Source organism: Branchiostoma lanceolatum, chromosome 16 (assembly GCF_035083965.1).
Source record: "Branchiostoma lanceolatum isolate klBraLanc5 chromosome 16, klBraLanc5.hap2, whole genome shotgun sequence".
Lineage (NCBI taxonomy): Eukaryota > Metazoa > Chordata > Leptocardii > Amphioxiformes > Branchiostomatidae > Branchiostoma > Branchiostoma lanceolatum.
Window position 1 is genome coordinate 3,604,559 of NC_089737.1, and position 20,829 is coordinate 3,625,387.

Here is a 20,829-nt window from a genome sequence, read left to right on the forward strand (position 1 = left end):
TACAAGAAAAATATCTTTATGATGGGAAAAATGTTGAAATCCGTAAAGCGATAACACAGTTAAGAATTAGTAGCCATAGATTGAATAAAGAAACAGGTAGATACTTTAATGTAGCTCATGACAAAAGATTTTGACCATTCTGCCCAAATCGAATTGAAGATGAGTTTCATTTTGTTATGGAATGCTCTAAATATGATGCCCTACGCGATACGTTATTCACCTTCATCAATTCAAGTACCCCAGACTTTAAGACACTCAATGCTACAGACAGATTTAATTATATCTTTAGATGCAACGGTTTACACAGTGTAAAAAAGGCAAATATATAAAGGATTGTTTTGTTATTAGAAAAAATAATGATACTCATAATTAGCCAAACTTGAATCATATAAAACCTAAGATAGTCATTTTGTTGAAGTGAATAATTTTATAACATACTTATGACTTGTTCTATGTTAACTGTTGTTGCCATACTCTGTACCTGCTACAATAGTCGTGCAATAAATTTCTTCTTTAACCGGACCAATCGGTGACATATTTGGTGTTTTTGTACATTTCTTGTTTTGTTGTGAGATTTGCCATAGTTTGCATGATTATTCTTCATTGATAATGCAAATGACAACCTGTGACGTTAGACTTAAACTACCTGCCAGTTTTCCATGCAATTTCCTATCATATAGAAATATTGAACTGCATAAACACGGACAGACACGCCGACAACAATAAAGAGAGAAGAAATACTTAATAAACTTGCATTTTACGGTAGGAAAATGGTTTTCGTATAAATGTTTTGCTTTGGAGGATGACACTGTACTGTTGTATTATATCTTATTTAAGGTTCTTTATTTCTTGATTTGATTGTAGGCTTGTCCTCAAGCATCATGGCATACAACTAAAACCCTCAATTATAAGAACTGACAATGGCCTACCTTCTTCTGAAGCATTGTGATCGTCAGTTCCACCTGACTTTAATCCAACATCCCAACGTAGAATTTCTGTCATGTGACTCATTCTCGTCAGATCGTGTTCATTTGTTTGGTGATCTGTAGCGCCTAGCGACAGTCTCTACTGGTTTTCCCACAGACCACATCGGTACAAACTTCAAGTCTGGTAGACTAACCCCGACTTGTGGGAGGGGGGCGCTGTAGACCCCGACTGTCTTCAAAGGTTTCAAATGAGTGATTGCGGCATAGAATGCCCTCTCCACCCATGATCCAAGAAATCTTGAAGCTTCCCGAGTCCCAAAATCAAAGATGCTCAAGATCCACCCGCACGATAACCTGGTAACCAGTCCTATCGTGGGCTTGTCCGTGACTAGGCGGGGCCACCTGTGTTGTCCTCCCGCCGTGTTCAATTTACACGCTGCGGTGAGGTTTGTTTTCTGGCCTTCCTACACTTTCATTGGGAACCATCCGTCACGTAGACCACAAAACCGGTATTTTAGGTCAAAAGGTCCCAACCGTCGCCAGGAGAATTAACCACACCAAAACTAGTATATCAAGGTCTACTTCGTAACTTGCTCACTGCTTAAGTATCGCATGTGGCAACCGAGAAGACAAGTGTATCTTTATAATATTAGGTACTCTTAAGAATTGAATACTCACTGTTTGAAGGTGCTAAGAAAACAATAGCAAACTAGAAAGGCCGTCATTTGCCCCTGAGCAAATACAGCATGTTTCGCCCATACTCCTCCTCATGCAAGAAGTGGGCTGTCCCAAAATAACTCCTGGGCAAATCGAAATATTAACTGCATGTTGGAAGGCAACATTTGCGAGAGCATCATACTTTGCCCATCTCCCTCCCGATGCATAAATTGACTGTTCCAGAATCACCCGTGCAAAAACAAAAAATTCAAACTATTCATATCTTTTAAAACTTGGTGACATCTGTGGGTATTTGTGAAAGAAACAGAATGGTTTTTGTTTCAACAAAATCGGACATACCGTTAGCGAGTTACGGCCCTTCAAAAGTCTGAGAATTAGTCCTAGATCTTCAAATTCTCCGGAATCCGTAAAAACCGTTGAAATGTTATATATTAAAACTGTCATAACTCAGTAATAATTCACAATAGAGGCACCAAATAAGCTGCATTCTCTTTATTTACAATGATATTAAAAAGTCCTTAAAGCTTGTAGCTTTGCCTTCATCATTTCTTTAGATTTCTCATCTCAAAATATCACCAAAAGTGGGAAAAATGGACATGGGCACAGGACATCTTAAATATGCAAGATTGCGATGTCTCTGTAACCGTACAATATACAAGGAAACAACTTGGCATACATGGGTTCTGTAACATGCTGAATCTAGATATGGTCATCAAGTCTACATATCTGCTTCAGAAATTATGAATTATGATGAATAATTGATTTCCTGAGGTAATAAGATGCGCGTCCGCTAATTAAATATGTAACTTGCCATATCTTCCCTATACTTGAAGATAAAAGAAGAAAAAAAAAACTTGGTACAGAGGTTTACACACATGCTGATTTCAAATCTAGCCTCAAAAATATAATCTGATCCAGAAATATTGAACTGCATGTATTACCCAATGTTATATATTTACATTTGTACACACTGATATCATTCATTGTATACATTTACAATCTGCAATATTGGTCCGACAATTCAATATCCAGCATTCATTTCATTTCTTCCCCTGTTTTCACTGCAGTACTTTAGTTTCTTGTTGCAGGGCAGTTGAGTGGGAAAGTACATGTATTTATTGTATTGTACATGCATTACATTTCAATTTTACGGGAATCAGACAACTGGATCATGGAACAGGTGGCCATTGCTTCTCTGGTCTGGAACTATTTCTACAGTTGAATCAACTACACAAGCTAAATCTACTTTTTGTATGGTTTCTCTATCCAGCTGAGATAACCTAGACACACATGCTGATCACTACTAGGGGTAGAAGTTACTGAAGTTCTCTTTCTTTATGTACCAAAACTACAAAGTTATTAACAGCAAATAGAATATCTAGTCTCGTCTTCATTTTAATGGCAGTTCTGTTGGTTTTTCATCACTTTCCTCCTCTTCACTCTCTTCATTCCTGTGTCAAAAGAGAGAACGTCTGTTGAAATTCAAACTATATAATACATTCACATGGCAGACACCAATTTCAAACAATCTATGATGAAATAAATATGAAACTTGGATACTTGGGTACTTTATTTCCTCCATTAGCTATAATACATATATACTAAGTAGTATTAGTAATTGCATACAATGATAAAGGCTATCATTCATTATAAATGTAACAGCTTAATAAACTTGGCAGACCAGCATAGTTCTGTTAAGTGAGGTTTATACCTCTACTCAATAAAATAAATTTACAACGGAAACAACGACTCGAGTAGAGGGCACCTGGGTATCCCGTCGCCCCCCTCCCCCTAGCAGTGACGTCAGAAGGTGAGGATAGCAAGTACAGTTTTCTGCTTTTAAGTTTAGAATACCGCACTAGCAAAAAAAAACAGGAACCAAATGCGTCCATAGGGCGTTGAAAATGATTCATAGTAATCATACATGCAACCACTGGCACGAAAATTTACGTAAAGACGGCAAATTCAAATCACTTGAGCTACTATGCGGCATACAAAAACAACAGTGTTTACCGATAATCATGCGGCCAAATTTGACATAACAATACCCCAAAACCCACATAAAACTACGTAAAGACTTGTAAAAAGACATTACCTGGCATTTGGGTGGTAGAAGTGTCCGTATCTTGGCCCGATGCCGACGTAATCGGCTCCGAACTACAGCGGCAGTAGCGCACGGGCCGCCGTCCGCCATCTTCCTTCCTTCCCAAAACTGGCTCGCAATGGTGAAAGTATCAGCCGATTACGGAGCCCACCATGGCTCGAATATATGCGAATTTGGTACCTAAATAACGACAGTCTCTTGAATTTTCCAACGATACCAGTGGCTAAAACACTTTTTAACGGGGTACCTTCGTCCGGAATTTCGATTTTAAAAATTAAATGTGAATATCTTAACCAATGGAAGTCGTATCCAGTTGTAGAGTTTGAATTCTCTTTAAATATTTGTTACCTGGATGTCTAACCTTCACAAACGTATCAATGGAAGTCGCACAAGCTGGCCAGTTACATCATTTTGTAGCTCGTAATGCTGGCTATAAATTGGCGACTGGTTCTCTTGTTTACGAGTGACGTAACGCTCCGTATTTGGATCGGCGCGAAGTCGGCCCTCCCCAAGTGCGTGACCGGGAAGCGGGTCCGCCTGCTCCCGCGGGCGAAACGCGCGTAACCCGATGGGCCATTTCTCGCTTATGGTTGACGGTATTTTAGTTAATCTTTCACAGATATTGAGTTTAAAAAATTGAGTTTAACTACTGATATAAAAACATAAGCGTTTTTTGACCGTTATGTATCAGATCGTACGCCTTGAATTTGGCGCATTTTTCGGTTTTGACGGGCCCGGAGAACAAATTTCGGGCTCTGCGCCACCCCTACTACAAGTTCTGCGAGACGCCAAGAGCTTCTTACTGCAAAGGCTTGCGTGTTTACCTGCAACATGACCTCGGGTAACCTGAAAAGAACTCATGTTCTTTGGCCAGCAGTAAATGGAACGCCCGGAACCTTAGATAGAACATGGTTTTCTTAGATAGAACATGGAACGGGGACAGCACTTTTGACCCGTTTTTGGTCTGAAAATGGGTCCAAAAGTCCCCCAAACGAAGCATTTTGAAGTGATGTACACCAGAAATGTGATTGAAGTCCTGTAGGGACATGTTCAAGGCACCCTTGTGCCGAATTCCAGGTCATTCGCTTGTAAGACCAGGGCACAGGAGCCAAAAATATAAAAATTGCCTAAAATGCCCTAAAAAACCTCCATAAAAATGATATTAAGGCCTGTTTCAAAACAATTTAAAACATTTCTGGGGGTATTTGCCATCCTAACCTCCATGCCAAATTTCAGGTCGGTTGGTTAAAAAATGGCGGAGTTGAATACATTTGAAGATTTGTCAGGAGGAGGAGAAGAAGAAGAAGAACCAGACAAATACAATATGTTGAGCCCATACCTATGGGCTCAACATAACAATATGTTGAGCCCATACCTACGGGTCTCAACATATCATAAGGTACTGTATCACTGTAGCACTGGTGGTGCAAAACCCTACCAAATGCTACAAAAACTCCAGCCAAAAAAGCCAGTACTAACATGCCTGCATGCTTAGTTTTATACAAATTTGTAATTAGCAATGATGTGTAGTGATTATAGTTACCACAACATGTTGAGATAGTAGTCTTTTGATGTGTCTGCTTTATTTCAATGCTTTCATATTGGAAAAGAAAAAAAAATGCTCACAGATAAAAAAGCACATATGCACAAGACTTTAAACACAGAATCTATAATGTTGTAAAAATTATGTTTTTTTTTTTCTGGCAGCGAAAGTACACAAAGTGTTTAAATTTCACTCCCCGTACATAGGAAAAGGACAGTTTTCACGTATGTTCTGTTTTATTCTATTTTTGTTGCACTTTCGAAAGTGTCACAATTTTCTTTGTGGTCGAAATGGTTTCCTATGGGGTTAGCTTTTGTGTATACAGGGGTAATGTTATCATATTTCAATGCAGCCCTATAAAATAATTACACAGAGGCTGTTTTGACCAAAAATGTATATTTGAAGCTCTAAGATGTGTCAATAATAAAGGCCAGTAGTCTAAAATTTGGTATTAACGGCCTCCAGTTTAATTTTCGAATTCCAGTTTAGTTTAGGACTACCTCCCACATTTCAGTAATCTTAAACCCAGTTATCGCATCTGGTAGCTGAAAATAAGCAGCTATTGAAGACCCATTGGGATTAGTCGAATTCTGAATAATTCTGGGAACGGGAGACAGAATCCTGCATAAGGCTTATCACCATTGAGTGAACAATGGCTGCTAACGTTACATATTTTCAACTTTATTTTACCTACGAGATGTGATATTAAGCCATTTGGGTTTAAGATTACTGAAATGTGGGAGGAAGTCCCAAATCAAACTGGAAGTTCCAAATTTAACTTAAATTTATTCTGTTTTTTAAGAATTCATTAATCATTCAAAAGAGAATGCTTCACTTTCTTGATTTTGCTATATCAATCTTTCTGACACTCATGCCTCATATGGTAATGTTCAATTAATGTTTGACTTATCAAATCACTTCCAAAGTGACAACTGTTACTTGGAATGGAATTTATTGCTTTAGTAGAGGCCTAGGAAATCAGACTTCTCTCCAAGCAGAGGTGAGCTTGGCAACATTTAAAAATGTGATAGTGAAGTGAAGTGAACTTTATTGCTCAACAATCGTACATGGTACAATGTATGGCATGAAATCAACAATACTACAAGGCTAATCTATCCTACAATTCTAAGTACAAATATTTTCGAAACCAGTGTATTTGTTACAATATTAATCATGTATGGGTAATTCTGTCTCGCTTTTCGAATGATTTATGGAGAAATTGACCTATGTACATGGATATAGGAGTCGGACATGACAACAGTACATAGAAAATATCGCTCTGTGTACCAGATAGGGTGAAGTTTGTTTTAGTAATAATAGTCTGTAAAAGCATATCTCTCTCTTTGCTATAAGTTGGACAATTCATTACAAAGTGGAATTCATCTTCAACACTTCCATTACATGTGGGACACAATCTCTGAGTGGCTGGTGTGTTATGGTGTCGACCCTTTTCAACTTCTAAGCAATGTGCACTGATTCTCAGCTTTGTTATGCTATTTGCAAACAGTTTATTATGAATTGATGTGAGATATGTTTCCATGCCAAAGTGTTTTTTGATTTTAGAATATGCGTGTAGTTTACTGGAATGTCTAAGTTGTTCCCTCCAGCCAGAAAGAAATGAGTCTTTCAGACGTTCTTTGAATATAATTCCAAAATAATTGGCATTAACTGCGGGGTTAAGCCAAACATTTTGGAACCCATGTCTACATAATATATCTTGAACGTGAATAGCCCAGTCATGTTCTTCTTCGACTGAAGTGTCGTATGCTTTTTTAACAATCTTGTCATTAGGTGAATTTTTCAATCTTAGCCAGTATTTAATCAACTGTGTTTGACTGTCAATGAACAACGGGAATACTCCCAATTCACCCCTTACGGCGGCATTTATAGAACTTTTTGGAACACGTAGTATAATTTTGCAAAAATTTAAAAGTACATATTCCAAGTCAGGAATTTCATACGAAATTTTTGGTTGATCTAGCGTGACATTCTGGTTCCTTAACAAAGTGTCTGACTGGTAAATCACGTTCAGTTTATCACTATACTTCTTGAATCGAACAACAACAGGGCGAGTAACTGTAGACGTGGGGTCTGATATCTTTCCTAAGCGACTCACTCTCAGTAAACCAACATCCGACCCCAATATCGGGCTGAGGATTGTATCTATTGATGTTCTGATCTTTTCATTTGGTTATTCCTTAATTCCTTTGAAAATTAGGTCTCTACATTGTATATTTATTCCAGTAAGTTCACTGCAATAAAGCAGAATAGGTTTCACCAAACTGTTAAACAGATCAATAGCTAGGGAGATTGACGGATTTGAGTTTGATGATAATAATGATTTTAATCTAAAAGAGGCACGTAGAGCTTTCAGTCTTAACTGTTTAATGGCACGACTAAAAGATCCTGACGGTGTAATGTCCACTCCTAAGTATGTGTAAAATTTAGCTATCTCTAAAGCTTGACCTTGAGATTTGAAAGGAGAATGCTTATAATCGGCTGTCCGTCCATTTTTTGAGAAAATCATTACTTTTGTCTTGTTCTTATTGATTGATAATTTCCATAGGGAAAAAAATTGGTTTAGTGTCCTCAGACACTCTTTTAGGCCTGCTTCAGATTTTGATACAAGGACAAGGTCGTCGGCCCAAAATATGCTATTTATATTAATATCAATGGATCGCAGGATGTTGGATCTAGTAGAGATGGAAAATCATTGATGAATAGGTTGAATAGGAGAGGACTCAGATTACAACCCTGTCGCACCCCGCAAAGAGACTGAAAGTAGGGTGACAGACCATGTGGGGTTTTGACACAATATTCTATGTTATGATACATTGATTTTATTATCCTAAAGAATTTCCCCCCTATCCCTGAAGACAAAAGTTTATGAAATAATCCATTTCGCCAAATTGAATCAAAAGCCTTCCGAAAATCTATAAAGCAAGTATATAATTTACCCCCGGGTTTGGAAGTCTGCTGGTCGATTAGTGTTTTGAGGACGAAGACGTTATCACTTGTTCTGAAATCTTTCCTAAATCCGGATTGAAAAGGAGATAGCCAAATTGAATCAAAAGCCTTCCGAAAATCTATAAAGCAAGTATATAATTTACCCCCGGGTTTGGAAGTCTGCTGGTCGATCCAAAACTAGCCGGAGCCTAACCTCTGCTTGGAGTGTAAAAGAAGACTGTTTTAATTCTGTTGTAATACTTGGTATTGGTCCACTTCCTTTGTGCATAATCTTACTGCACTAAGATGTATACATTTTTAAAAGGGTGAGGGGGTTATGTAGCTCATATTTCAATACATTGTAATGTTTGCTCATACCAGAGGTAAGGCTTCGGCTAATTCCAAACTTTTTAAAAGCATTTTCGTCGGTCTTTCTATTGTGTTACATTTACTTTATGTTGACTAACCTCTGCTTGGATTGTGAAAGAAGACTACTTTTGAATTAATTCTGATGAATAAGGACAAGAACAGAAAATTCTGGTTACAAATTTTATTCTAAGTTTTCTTGAATGTGGATGACAAGGTGTTTGATTCGGATGTAACAATGAGAGCAATGACGGGATATTTCTTAACATATTGCATATTACTCATTATTTGTTCAAAGATAACAGTAGAATTAGAAAAATGGCTTCAGGACAGGATGTCAAGTATTAGGTAATCAGTTACCAGCAGTTAGTATGGTTACTGTCAGCTTACATGCATTGGTTAGCCTGTTACAACAGTTACAGTGTCTGCTTACTGTGTGCTTAGTGAGGCTAACTTGTACATGTGCGTATTGAGCACAGCTCTAGTTGTTAATGAGGACACGAGTTTTTTTTACATACATGATGCTGCTGTTATTCAGTCTTGTATGACCAGGTGGTCATGTAGTGATGTTAAACATTTCAAAGTATCAACGGTATTTGTAAGAATATATTTAAAGCAGGCCACGTTGAGGATATTACATTTGAAACATACACAGGTACAAGGTCTCTCCTTTTCTCTTTTCCTGAAGCAGTTACGAATTTCACAGTTAGGACTGACATTTAAAATAACTTAGAACACTTGTCAGTTTAGATTCGGTAAGTCAGGTTCTGAATTTCAACAGCACAGATTAGAATAATACACTTAACTTGTTTCTGGATGTACTGTTTTGTGTATGAGTTGAAAGAGATTGAGTCCTTTCATATTTTGTGGTGAATTTAGCAGTTTGAAGACTTTAAAGGTGATATTTTCCCAAATTTTAAAAGACTAGTGTGTAAGGATGTTTCCCCAATAATAGCAAACTCTCCTAATGACAGTATTGACTCCTTGAATGGAATGTTGTGCTGACTACATGTAGATCATGTAAACTCAAAGATGTTACAGCAATAAGTCGTTATTCTCTCGTACCTCTTACAGACGGATTTTGTATAATTGGGCCACATCGTGTTTAATTTTGTCAGCCCTGCCGGCCCAAAGTCACGCAAAGTATTATTTCTGAAAGCCAGGGGGTGGATTCATACACATAGCATCCATGACTTGAGACATTTCTTTTATTGCATAACATTTTCCATGCAATGTATATGTCTGTCACCTTCGAAGCAAGTTTCCCATTTTGTTTTCTCATTTATCAAGAGACTCTGACAAACTGGAATAGAACCCAAGAGATTTTAATGGCATCTCATCCCATTTTGTAACAAAGAATTATTCCCTTTCTCCCCGGAATGACCCCAGTCTACATGGCCCCACATTTCATACAGGTGTTGCAACTTTGGCTCAAGACATCTACCACGCATTGAGCATTACTCATAGAGATGCAATATGACAGGGTGAATGTTGTATCGTCGGCAACTTGACTGTCTTTTATGTCGTGCTCACACCCATACATATGTACATTAACCTTGATACCTTGTGGTAAATTAGTCTGCAGAATTTTTAATGCCAATATTTCGACAACTGAGATAAGAGAGCTGGAAATGGACAGTCTGCCGAATATCACGTTGCACCCAAAAAAGCCTGACTTCTAGCCTGAGTTTCTTAAGTAACATTCAATTTTTCTGTATACACTATTTCGAAAAATGAGATAAAGGCTTTCCAAGCGCAAATTTCTTAATTTCAAACAGCAGGATCAAAGGCCTATCAAAAATAGAAGGAAATTGGCTGGACCAGGATTGTTGAAAATGTTTCAATTGTATTTAACATTATGTATTGCAGGGACATTCTGACGGATAAATCTAAGATATCCTTGTGTTTTTGTTTCGTGAATTTATAATCAGTGTTTAAAAGGCTGCTACGAGTATTTCCTGCCTCCTCTCATTAAAAAAATAATAGTTCAAGTACTGCCCTTTTTTGTGAAGGATACATAGTTTCCTTCTCCATCGATCATTTAAGAGCGTTATAAACAAATTCACCTATGTGATCCCAAAATGTCAAACAGAACTCAGCGGAACGTAATTCCGTTTAAATAGATTTCTTTGTCTTCATGGCTTTTAAGACCCCAAAGTAAACTCGGCACAAAAAGTTTGGAAACTTAAGTTTGGTCGATCATATCTCCGTTGTTTCTTGATCAATATCATTGAAAAGCTTGTGTTATTTTCTTTCCCATGATACCAAACTTATTATGGTTGTAAATTAATGGAACGAGCACCAGACCTGCTTATGCGAGCGGGTCACATAAAAAAGTTGCCAGATTACCCTACTAAAGTCAAACGCTCAATTCAGTATTTTTTTATATTTTGCTGGTAGCACGTGGCTTGTGTACGAGGGTAATATGAAACTTGAATCAAGAAAACACATTAATATAAAAGCCAAGGTTAGTCTTCGTCCAAACAAAAAAACTGCGTAAAGGAGCCTTAGTTTTGATGAAGATGGCTTAATACTGACAACACAAGCCATGCGCTGTCAACACAGCCCGGCACATCCTCCTCGCAATTGTCACCAGTTTTGTTACGCGGTCCCTGGCCATTCTTCCGTAAGGAATTGTCGCAGGTCGTATTGTTCTGTTGATCATTCTTGCATGCACAGTTCGCCCAAGCTGTTCAGTGATCACAGAGTCTGAGAGGTGTTCAATTGTGTTGAGATCTCGGCTGTAGGAAGGCCATTCTATCCTTTGTATTCCTGCACCTTCATGGAGGTTCTCTGAAATGACTCCTCTTCTGTATGGACGTGCACTATCATCTTGCAGAATGACACTCAGCCTCATATTGCAGAGGTAAGGATCTAGGAAATGTGACTGGCATAGATAGAGAAAGGTGTCTCTATATCTTGAAAAATCGAGGTTGCTTAGGATGATTAGCCTGGTTTTAACTCTGACAGTTGTACTTCCCCACACCATGATACTGACTCCAACAAACACTGTCAGTCTATCTGTGCAACAGTCAGCATAGGGTTCTCCTCGCCGTCCCAACACTTTCATTTACCCTTCCAACAGTCGAAATAAATCTATTCTCATCTGTAGCTGTGAACATAACATTCCTCCAAACACCGTTCCATTCACGATGCAGACAACACCACCACAATTAGGTTTGGCGCTGACACTAGCAGGGAAATTTGGGCACATTTTTTCTACATAAACTCATTAAAAAAAATTCTATGAGTTTATGTAGTTATGGGGGCCAATTCATCCTCAAACTGCTGGGAAGGTCACAGTGGGGAGTACTTTCTTATTGCATTACCCAGGGTAAGGGCGGCTCGTCTTAAAGGGGATTACTTGCCATGGACTTACGTTGCTTTGATCTGTCTCAAAAAGTCTCTTTACGTTGCTTGTAAACATTTATGTTTTGAGTGGATATCAAACATTTTGATCCCACCTGATATATGAATGGAGGATGGTATTTTCATGTCATTTTGTCAGGCTTGCCGGCCCAAAGTGTCGCAAAGTATACTTTCTATATAATACCCAGGGGATGGGGGTGGAATCGCACACATGTTGTACATGACTTGTACTTGAGACAATGCTTTTGTATTACACAAAATTTCCATACAATGTTAATTTACGTGTTTGTCACCTTCGAAGAAGGTTTTCTTTTTTCTTTGCTCGCTGATCCCAGTTAAAAGACTCCAATGTGTGTTTTGACAAACTGAAATAAAAATCAAGAGATTTATAGGCATAACGAAGGTTCTGTCCCTTCATCCTCAGAATAGCCCAACCGACATTCTGTCTTCACATTTCTTGTAGGTTTAAAGTAGGTTCTGCAATTTTTACTACTATGTTTTGAGCACCAGTGATATAAAAGTCAAAGGACAGGATGAGTGTTGTATTTTCGTACCTTAATATGAATAACTTACTACTTACTTGTACTTGATTAGGTCTCCTAAGGTGGCCTAAGTCAAGGTTTCGTCTTTTATATCTCGCTACCAATATGTATACCTTTTGTCAAATCAGTCTACTGAATTTTCCATACCAAGATCATTAGTCGTCCACAACTGAAATAGAGAGCTGAAAGTGGACAGCCTTGCCAGATACCTAGTTACAGCTTGAAAAAAAGCTGATTTCCAGCCAGACTTTGAAATACAGCCTTGTATATTCGTATACATCATTTTACCAGATATATAGGGAAATGTTTGTTCCCAACAGAATTTTTTCAGGGTTGTTATCTCCATGAACAATGGAGACATAGTTTGTTTTGTGTGTGTGTGTGTGTGTGTGTGTGTGTGTGTGTGTGTGTGTGTGTGTGTGTGTGTGAAAACAAAATAATTACGATGTGATGGCGACAGAAGCTCTCGCTACGTGCCGCGTCTTTTGTACAATTTGTATCTGATCACTTATATTAATTAACCCTTCCATATTTATGAACTAAGACAACGATTGATAGATATATTTATCCAAAAATCCGATTCAGCATTACAAACTAAGGGCCAAGAAGGAAAGCAAGGCAACAAGTTAAGGACATACAAAACAATCAAAGAACCATATCTAAACATTCCAAATTTCAAAAATCGTAGAGCCATGTGTAAACTTCGTATCAGTGACCATTCATTACATGTAGAATCTGACAGGCATAGGGGTACCCCTCTACAAGATAGATTATATAAATTTTGTGATGACTCACGTATTGAAGATGAAATGAATTTCTTACTAGACTGTGTATTGTATGAAAACGTATCTGTTCAAATCAAGTCAGCTTGACAAGAAATGTAAGACAATATCAAAGCAGCATGTCATGCACAAATGTTTATGAAATGGACGAAATATGTAAGTATGTCGCCATGCGTTTTAAAAAGAGAGTAGAATTCACTAAAACTTTGATTTACGGTAGTACATTAGTATGGTGTTTAGTATTGTATTTGGCGTTATTTAATTGTTATTCTTTTATTTGCTCAATTGCCCCATGTATGGCATCCTGTGCATTTATTCCCCTGGGGAATGAACATGCAATACAGATTATTATAATATAATCGGTATAATATGTAAAACACTACAGTACAGCCAATTCAGTCACCTTCTTCAACAACAGCAGATGATTGAAAGTTTTGTTATAATGTTCTGTTCTTATACGTAGGCAGTGTCATAATCAATTCTATGGAATGCTCCACGTTATGATGGAGGTACTCAAAACGCGCTAAATGCTCTCTCCTGAGAAAGGTAGTCAGCAAGTGACAAATAAGACTTAAACAAGTTATACAACTTGGCAGGGAAGATGGGAAATTTGAAATACTAATCAAAGGTTCAATCAGAAGAGTCAATGCTCCTTGTATTCAAAACTAAAAGGTTGTTCCTCAAGTCAAAATGCGAAAAAAAATATCATTTAGTTTTATGGACACCACATAGTAGTGAAGACGGGAGGCAAAGTTAACCATATATTGGATAAAATAATTTACCCAATAATTTCCATATGATGGATACATACTTTCCGTCTCCATCGATTCTTTAAAAGCGTCATAAACAAATTCGCCTATATGATCCCAAAATGTTGAATACAACTCAGCGGAAAGTCATTCCGTTCAAATAGATTACTTTGTTTTCACGGCTTTCAAGACCCCAAAGTCATGATTTCTCTTTTTCAGGGATTTCTCTAGACTACCTTTTCTATTGTATAGAAAGAATTCTAATTTTTACACAATTACATGTAGCAGTCTCCTACCCTTGGAGCCAGACTCAGATCATCGAGCCGTTTAGCTTGTTCCTTCGGCAGCCAGAGACAGCCGGCCCGCCCGATCTAAATTAACGCTACGGGGGAGTTCTAGCCCGGGAGTTGACCGTCACTTAAAGGACGCGGTCCACTCCCCTGGGCTACAATTTTCCGGGCCGTTGATTAAGATCAGGCGGGCTGACTGTCTCGGGCCACCGAAAAAAGTGGCTAGAGGGCCGATCCTAGTCTGGCTCCCAGCCGGGTAGCAGTCTCCAGACATGTACCAATTTTCTTAATAGATACTGGTTGTTACTTGAGAACAAGCATTCATCTAAAAGTTGTTCGAGCTGTAACTTGTCGGTCCAATGTTTAATCTGTAACCTAATGAACCTCCCTGAAACAGTATTATTACTTCCTTTTGTGTTATTATGTCCATGTTTCATTTCATTCCAAAGAGAAGTTTCAAGTGAATGATGATTTCTGTTTTCATATCTCACAAATTACAACTGCTATCTTTTCATTAATATTCCTGTCGTCACGTTTTAACGATGTTTGACACACCTCACTAAACAGCTTACGGTGTCGTTGGATTCTACAAAATGAAGTCTAGTGTTATCTAATGTGAAAGACCTGTCCCCGCCGTCATTTATCTTTATTTTAAGCCTGACTGCTGATAAGACAACAATTTTCGTATTGGTGAATGAATGGATGTATGAATGAATGAATGAATGAATGAATGAATGAAAACTTTATTAACTAAAGAAGTAAGGATCAGGTGAGAACATCTGGATGCCACAAGTGTTGTATGTGTTACAGGTGAAACAGCAGACCAAATATTGAGAAATAGAGACAATAGCAATGATAACCAAACTGGTGGAGAGAACAAGACACTTGGTACAGGGATCGGACTTGTGAAACAAAATGAGGAGTCCTTGACCAAATCTAAGGAAGACGCACTAACCTCATACCTACAATCTGCACGCTATGAACAACAAGGCCCAGACATCCCAACAGAGAGGCAGGAAAACCAACAAAGCAAAAAAAGCAGACTGAGACAAGGCAGCTTAGAGAGAGAAATGTGACTGAAAGTGAGAATGGGGAGAAGAGTACCAGAAGTAATAACCACAATGCTGGCGAAGCCAATGTTATCACCTTAGACCCCAGCCCAAGAGGAAAAACTGATTCAAGGGGCATAAGAGGAAGAGACAGAACAACAGGTATGAAGTCTACATGCAGAGCCCCTGACTGGCCAAGCGGCACAGATGAGGGGAGTAATACATTGCCACTAACAGCAGAGAAGGGCCCTGGACAGATTAATACAGTAAGTCCAAGTGTGAGTACAGGGGGCAGAAACAAGGCAGAGAGCACAAAACCACAGAGAGACCCATCAAGATTGAGAAGTAATCCACGAGGAACAAAGAGAATTGAATGCACACAGAACAAGACATACAAGGAAGCGGTGACACATGCGCAGCAAGAGAAATACAACTTCCTGTCGTCGTACACATGGGTACCCCCTACCTCTCTCCTAATTAATCCCATCCCTATCCCCTCCTTCTCATCTCCCTTCACACAACCCGTCATTCGTAGCCCTGTCACTCTGTGTGAGGGCTGCATTTTTTTTGCCTTCTCCGTCTTTCTCTCTCACTTCTTGTGTCCCCGCTCATTATGCCGAAGGCAAAGGCCAAGAAGAAACATCTCTGACGCAGCAAACGTTCCTCCGCCTGGCAGCTTCTGCTGCTACGACTACGGAGAAGAACACAGGGAATGAATCTAACCCTGTCATCAAGGACGCCCGCACCGTCAAGCCGAAGAAGGATAAAGAGCCTCGCAAACCGGTGAAGCCCGATCCCCCGGTTTTTCATCGACGGTTCGGGTTCCTCCGAGGACGACGAGGAGGTCGTTCAACCTATCGTTATCAAGAAGACTCGCAAGAACAAGAAATCGCCAGCCATCAGCGACGACACCGACTCGTCTGACGACGACATGGTAGCTGAGCGTTGAACTTCGCAGATTTTGGCGGCCCTCGGCCGAATGGAGGAAAGACTGTCCTTTATGGATCAACGGTTAACAACACTCCAGTCAGAGCTGAGATCGACACGCAACCCGACTTCGGCGTCAACTTCGAGGGAGTGGCGTCAAGAGGCGAACAAGTTTCATTACAACTTTAACACCGGCGTCCGCGACAGGTTGGCCACGGCTCGCGCTTCGTCCTCTACCATCGTGAAGGATGACATACTAGACGATGCCTTAGGTGAGTTGGACTCCCGTAACAGGGATATTCTCTAAGCGGACAAGGCCTCTTGGTCGGCCGTCCGCATTTTCCATTCAAATAACATGATTTCCTTCTCCAGTAAGGACGAGAAGCAGAAATGGCAGAAGGCGGTGGAGGAAGTCAAACGGCACGTCTAGTCTTGGAGTCTTTAATACACCTTCTTTCCAACAGGTGTGTCCTCCATCGTTCAGACAGCCAGAACATTGTTCGTATTCTTTCTGGAGGCAGCCGTGTACCACACCTACAGCACGAGGCTGTCGCAATCTATTCCTTATGTTCTAAACATCACATTCATATTGATCCCCCGTGAAGAAAACGACAGGGCGGACTATCTGTCCATAGATCTTTGACTCGGAGGATTACAAATTGAACCAGGCCATGCCCGTAGCCAGGATTGTGAATGGGGGGGTTCTTTTTAATGTTTGAGGGACCATCGAGCGCCGTAGGCGCGAGACGAGCGCCGCAGGCGCGAGACGAGCGCCGCAGGCGCGAGCTTTCTAGGGGGGTCCGGGGGTATGCCCCCCCGGAAAATCTTAAAAATTGAACCTTCTGATATGGCATTTCATATGTTTTTGAGAGGATTTCGAAAAAAAATCAGAGACAAAGTTAGCAGTTTTTCTAGGATTCCAGCCCCTCACACACACTCTGGGGCCCGTTTTCCTATGACCGTTTCGCTAGCTGCAATTCGTTTCAACTCCCTCAGTTCTCTTCCAGGTGGTGGAATCCCCATGCTCACACGATTGACGCCTTCACGGCCAATTGGTTTACTGACATGAATTGGATTTTCCCCCCACCCCGTTTGATCCCAAGAATCCTCTCCAAGATTTGCCAGGACAACTGTTGCGGGACCTTAAAGTCCTCCCTTTCTGGCGTTCGGCGTGTTGGTGGCCGTTACTCGCCCCTGACGGCTCTAACTTAGGTCCCGACTTCATTAATTGGTCTGACCTCCTGTCGGGAGCACCACGCGGTTCTATCTTTAACCGCTCTCCCGTAGGTTTCAGACTACTCGCTGTGAGATTCTGCCGATGTGGCTCCTGTCAACCCTACCCACCCATCCAAACCGCCTTTGTTACCACCCCTTGTTTCATCCCCGGCGTCTACCCTTTGAACCACCAACCCCCACCCTCTTTCAACCCCTTCTCATATCCCTCCCCTCCCCCCAGTCTGATGGAAAGATATGCTCGATACGGATACGTTGGGATTCCTCGGTGATACGTGACCAACGGTCACATTCCGTGTGGCTGGTTGGTCAGCGATACGCTGTAGGAAAGGTGCGATACGCTGTAGGAAAGGAACCACTGGTCACGTTCCGTGCGGCTGGTTGGTTACCGATATGCCGTAGGATAGGTGCGATCGATACGATTACGTTGAAAAACCTCGGTAGGTACGGAACCGCTGGTCACGTTCCGGTGGCTGGGGTGGTTACCGATACGCCGTAGGATCGGTACGCTCGACACGATTACGTTGCGAAACTTCGGTAGGTACGGGACCAGCGGTCACATTCCATGTGGCTGGGGTGGTTACCGATAGTCACCGTGGGAAAGGTGTGCTCGATACGAATACGTTGAGATTCCTCGGGGTAAGGAACCAGCGGTCGCAATCTATGTGGCCGAGTTGGTTACCGATACGCCGTAGGAAAGGTGCCCTCGATACGATTACGATTACGTTGAGATCCCTCGGGGTACGGAACCGCCGGTCACGTTCCGTGCGGCTGGTTGGTCACCGATACACCGTAGGAACGGCGTGTACGCTGTGAGTCCTTGACTTACAAGTAACTTCATCCTCCAAAATTCGACTTGACGTTTTCTTAATCCCCTTTCGACCGACAGAGACAGAGGTCGCCCCACGACCACACTCTAGTGATCTGTGGCGGAACACGCCCCTAAACGACTACGTCGGTAGCGACTTCGGGCCAAGTTCTATAACCAAATTGTAACTGATGCGCACCCAGCTAGAAGACCATTGTATGTTAGTATGTTCGTCACTCGTGGGTGCCCTACATAGAATGACTTAAAGTTTATAGACCTTTTATATTAGGTGATTTTCTATTCAGTAATGTACAGTCATCCCCCTGTTGTTACTGGCTGTTACCAAGAGACCACCGTACACGGTTACAATGTTGTATTTTCACTGGCTCGTAAGATTGTTGACGCCATACCGCCTCTGTATATTATTTTTGGACTACCATGTTGTATGAAATGAACTTGTAACTGCACTCGGGAACCACTGATATGGACCTGCCACCACCGCGTACGCAGCACACCGAGACATCCAGCAGTCTGACCCCTCGAGCGAGACCTAACTCAGTAACTTAACGTCTTACACCTGGACTTGACTTAGAACTATCAATTAGCGAAACCCACGGTCCGCCTTCTCAGAGACACTGCAGTTGTTATTGTTATCTGTTCGACGTTATGGTTTTACCTTAAGTAACCTGGACTATCAGTCGTTACGTTATTGCCTCCCACCTACTAATACCCCACCCCCACCCATCTCCCCACAGTCATCGCATCCACCCAACCTTATCCCGAACTCCGTGACCTTGGCGACCCGGAACTGCGTTAACTGAGAGACCTCCTCTCCTCCATCATCGTCGCCGACAGAGCACCAAACACCATCAAGAAGTACGTTGGCGCCTTTAAGAAGTGGAAATCCTTTGCCACGGCTAAGGGCCTTCCCTACCTCCCAGCGACAGGACCACACCTCGCTCTGTACCTCTTGAAACTTCTCCAGTCCTCACGTTCTCCTGCTCCGTTGGACTCCGCGGCGTTCGCAGTGGCCTGGGCACACCGCAAGGCCTGCTATTCATCACCACACCTTCATCCCCTTCCTGCCCAGATCTTACAAGCCGCCAAACGTCTCCTAGCCGCCCCAGTTTCGAAGAAACTGCCACTCACCTCGAGAGACATTCACAATCTATGTTCCACATTTCTGTCGACTTCTACCGACCTTGACAACCTACAGACCCTGTGCCTGATAGTCCTTGGATTTTCAGGTTTCCTACGTTGGGACGACCACAGCCAGTTGAACGTCGACGACGTTAACTTCTGCAACGGCTACGTTGCTCTATTTTTAAAGAAGAGGAAGAGCGACCAATTCAGGGAAGGCCACTGGTCCTGCATCGCACGAACTGACAAACCCTCTTGCCCTGCCTCCATTCTTCAACGTTTCCTGAAAGCCTCGGGATCAACAGGGCACATCAAGCTGTTTCGCAGGATTGCTAACATCCGCGGTTCCCTCTCCCTACGCCAAGAACCGATGTCGTACACTCGTGCCCGCGAGAAAGTTCTGACCATGCTGTCTGCTATAGGCCTCGACGCGCGGAAGTTCGGTCTTCACAGCCTCCGCCCGGGTGGAGCTAGCACAGCCTAGCACATGGGAGTCCCCGATCGTCTTATCGCTCATCACGGTGGTTGGCGCAGCACGGAAGCTCGAGAAGGCTATATCTTTGAGTCTAAGTCATCCCTTCTCGGCGTTTCTCGATCCCTTGGCCTTTAGTACCCTCCCACCCCCACCTATCGTACTAATTGTTACTTCACAATATCCTTTTCTTTCGTGACGGTGGCGACTACCCTATATTCTGTGTTTGTGTACATTGACAGGAAATGGAGTTCTCTTCGGAACTTGTGAAGAAGAGAAATACAACTTCCTGTCGTCGTACACATGGGTACCCCCTACCTCTCTCCTAATTAATCCCATCCCTATCCCCTCCTTCTCATCTCCCTTCACACAACCCGTCATTCGTAGCCCTGTCACTCTGTGTGAGGGCTTCATTCCCACCCACCCCGCCCCTTGTTAACACGAGGCTGTGTTGTTTATGATAACGTGTTATTGTTAAGATAGATCTGTTAGCATTGCTTGTTACGCTGTAGATTGAAACTTTCAAGTGTGAATATTGGCTAGATCCCTAGTTTTAGATTTCATCCTCGTTGATCATAGTTTTACGGTAGATTAACGTTTTATCCGTTTTTTTTATTTTCAAGTGTTCTTGTTGACTCTATCCCAATTATTGTCCAGGTATAGAGAAGCATTTCTTGTAGTGACCTAGTTATTAGAGATTAGAGGTAACTTACAACATACGTTACGGTACATTTTCCCAATTGTTTGATTCCACAAGTATTGTTGTTGACTAAGTCTTTCCCAATACTATACAGTTGTGGAGAAGGAGAAGGCAATAAATGCTAGCCGTGTTCGTGACGTGAAAGCCAACAAACGGGAAAAAAAATCCAGCGAAATATGTACCGACTGAACAAATGGTCTGTAAA

The 20,829-nt window shown here is 41.3% G+C and overlaps 1 protein-coding gene across 1 annotated transcript; it reads left to right on the forward strand.

The window, feature by feature from the left end:
• The first annotated feature begins 16,323 nt into the window (after positions 1-16,323).
• On the forward strand, positions 16,324-20,327 carry LOC136422146 (uncharacterized). The gene is made up of 3 exons (XM_066409794.1): positions 16,324-16,543; positions 16,736-16,823; positions 19,135-20,327. The coding sequence occupies exons 1-3, from the start codon at positions 16,324-16,326 to the stop codon at positions 19,934-19,936; spliced, it is 1,110 nt and encodes a 369-aa protein (XP_066265891.1). The 3' UTR covers positions 19,937-20,327.
• Positions 20,328-20,829: the final 502 nt, after the last annotated feature.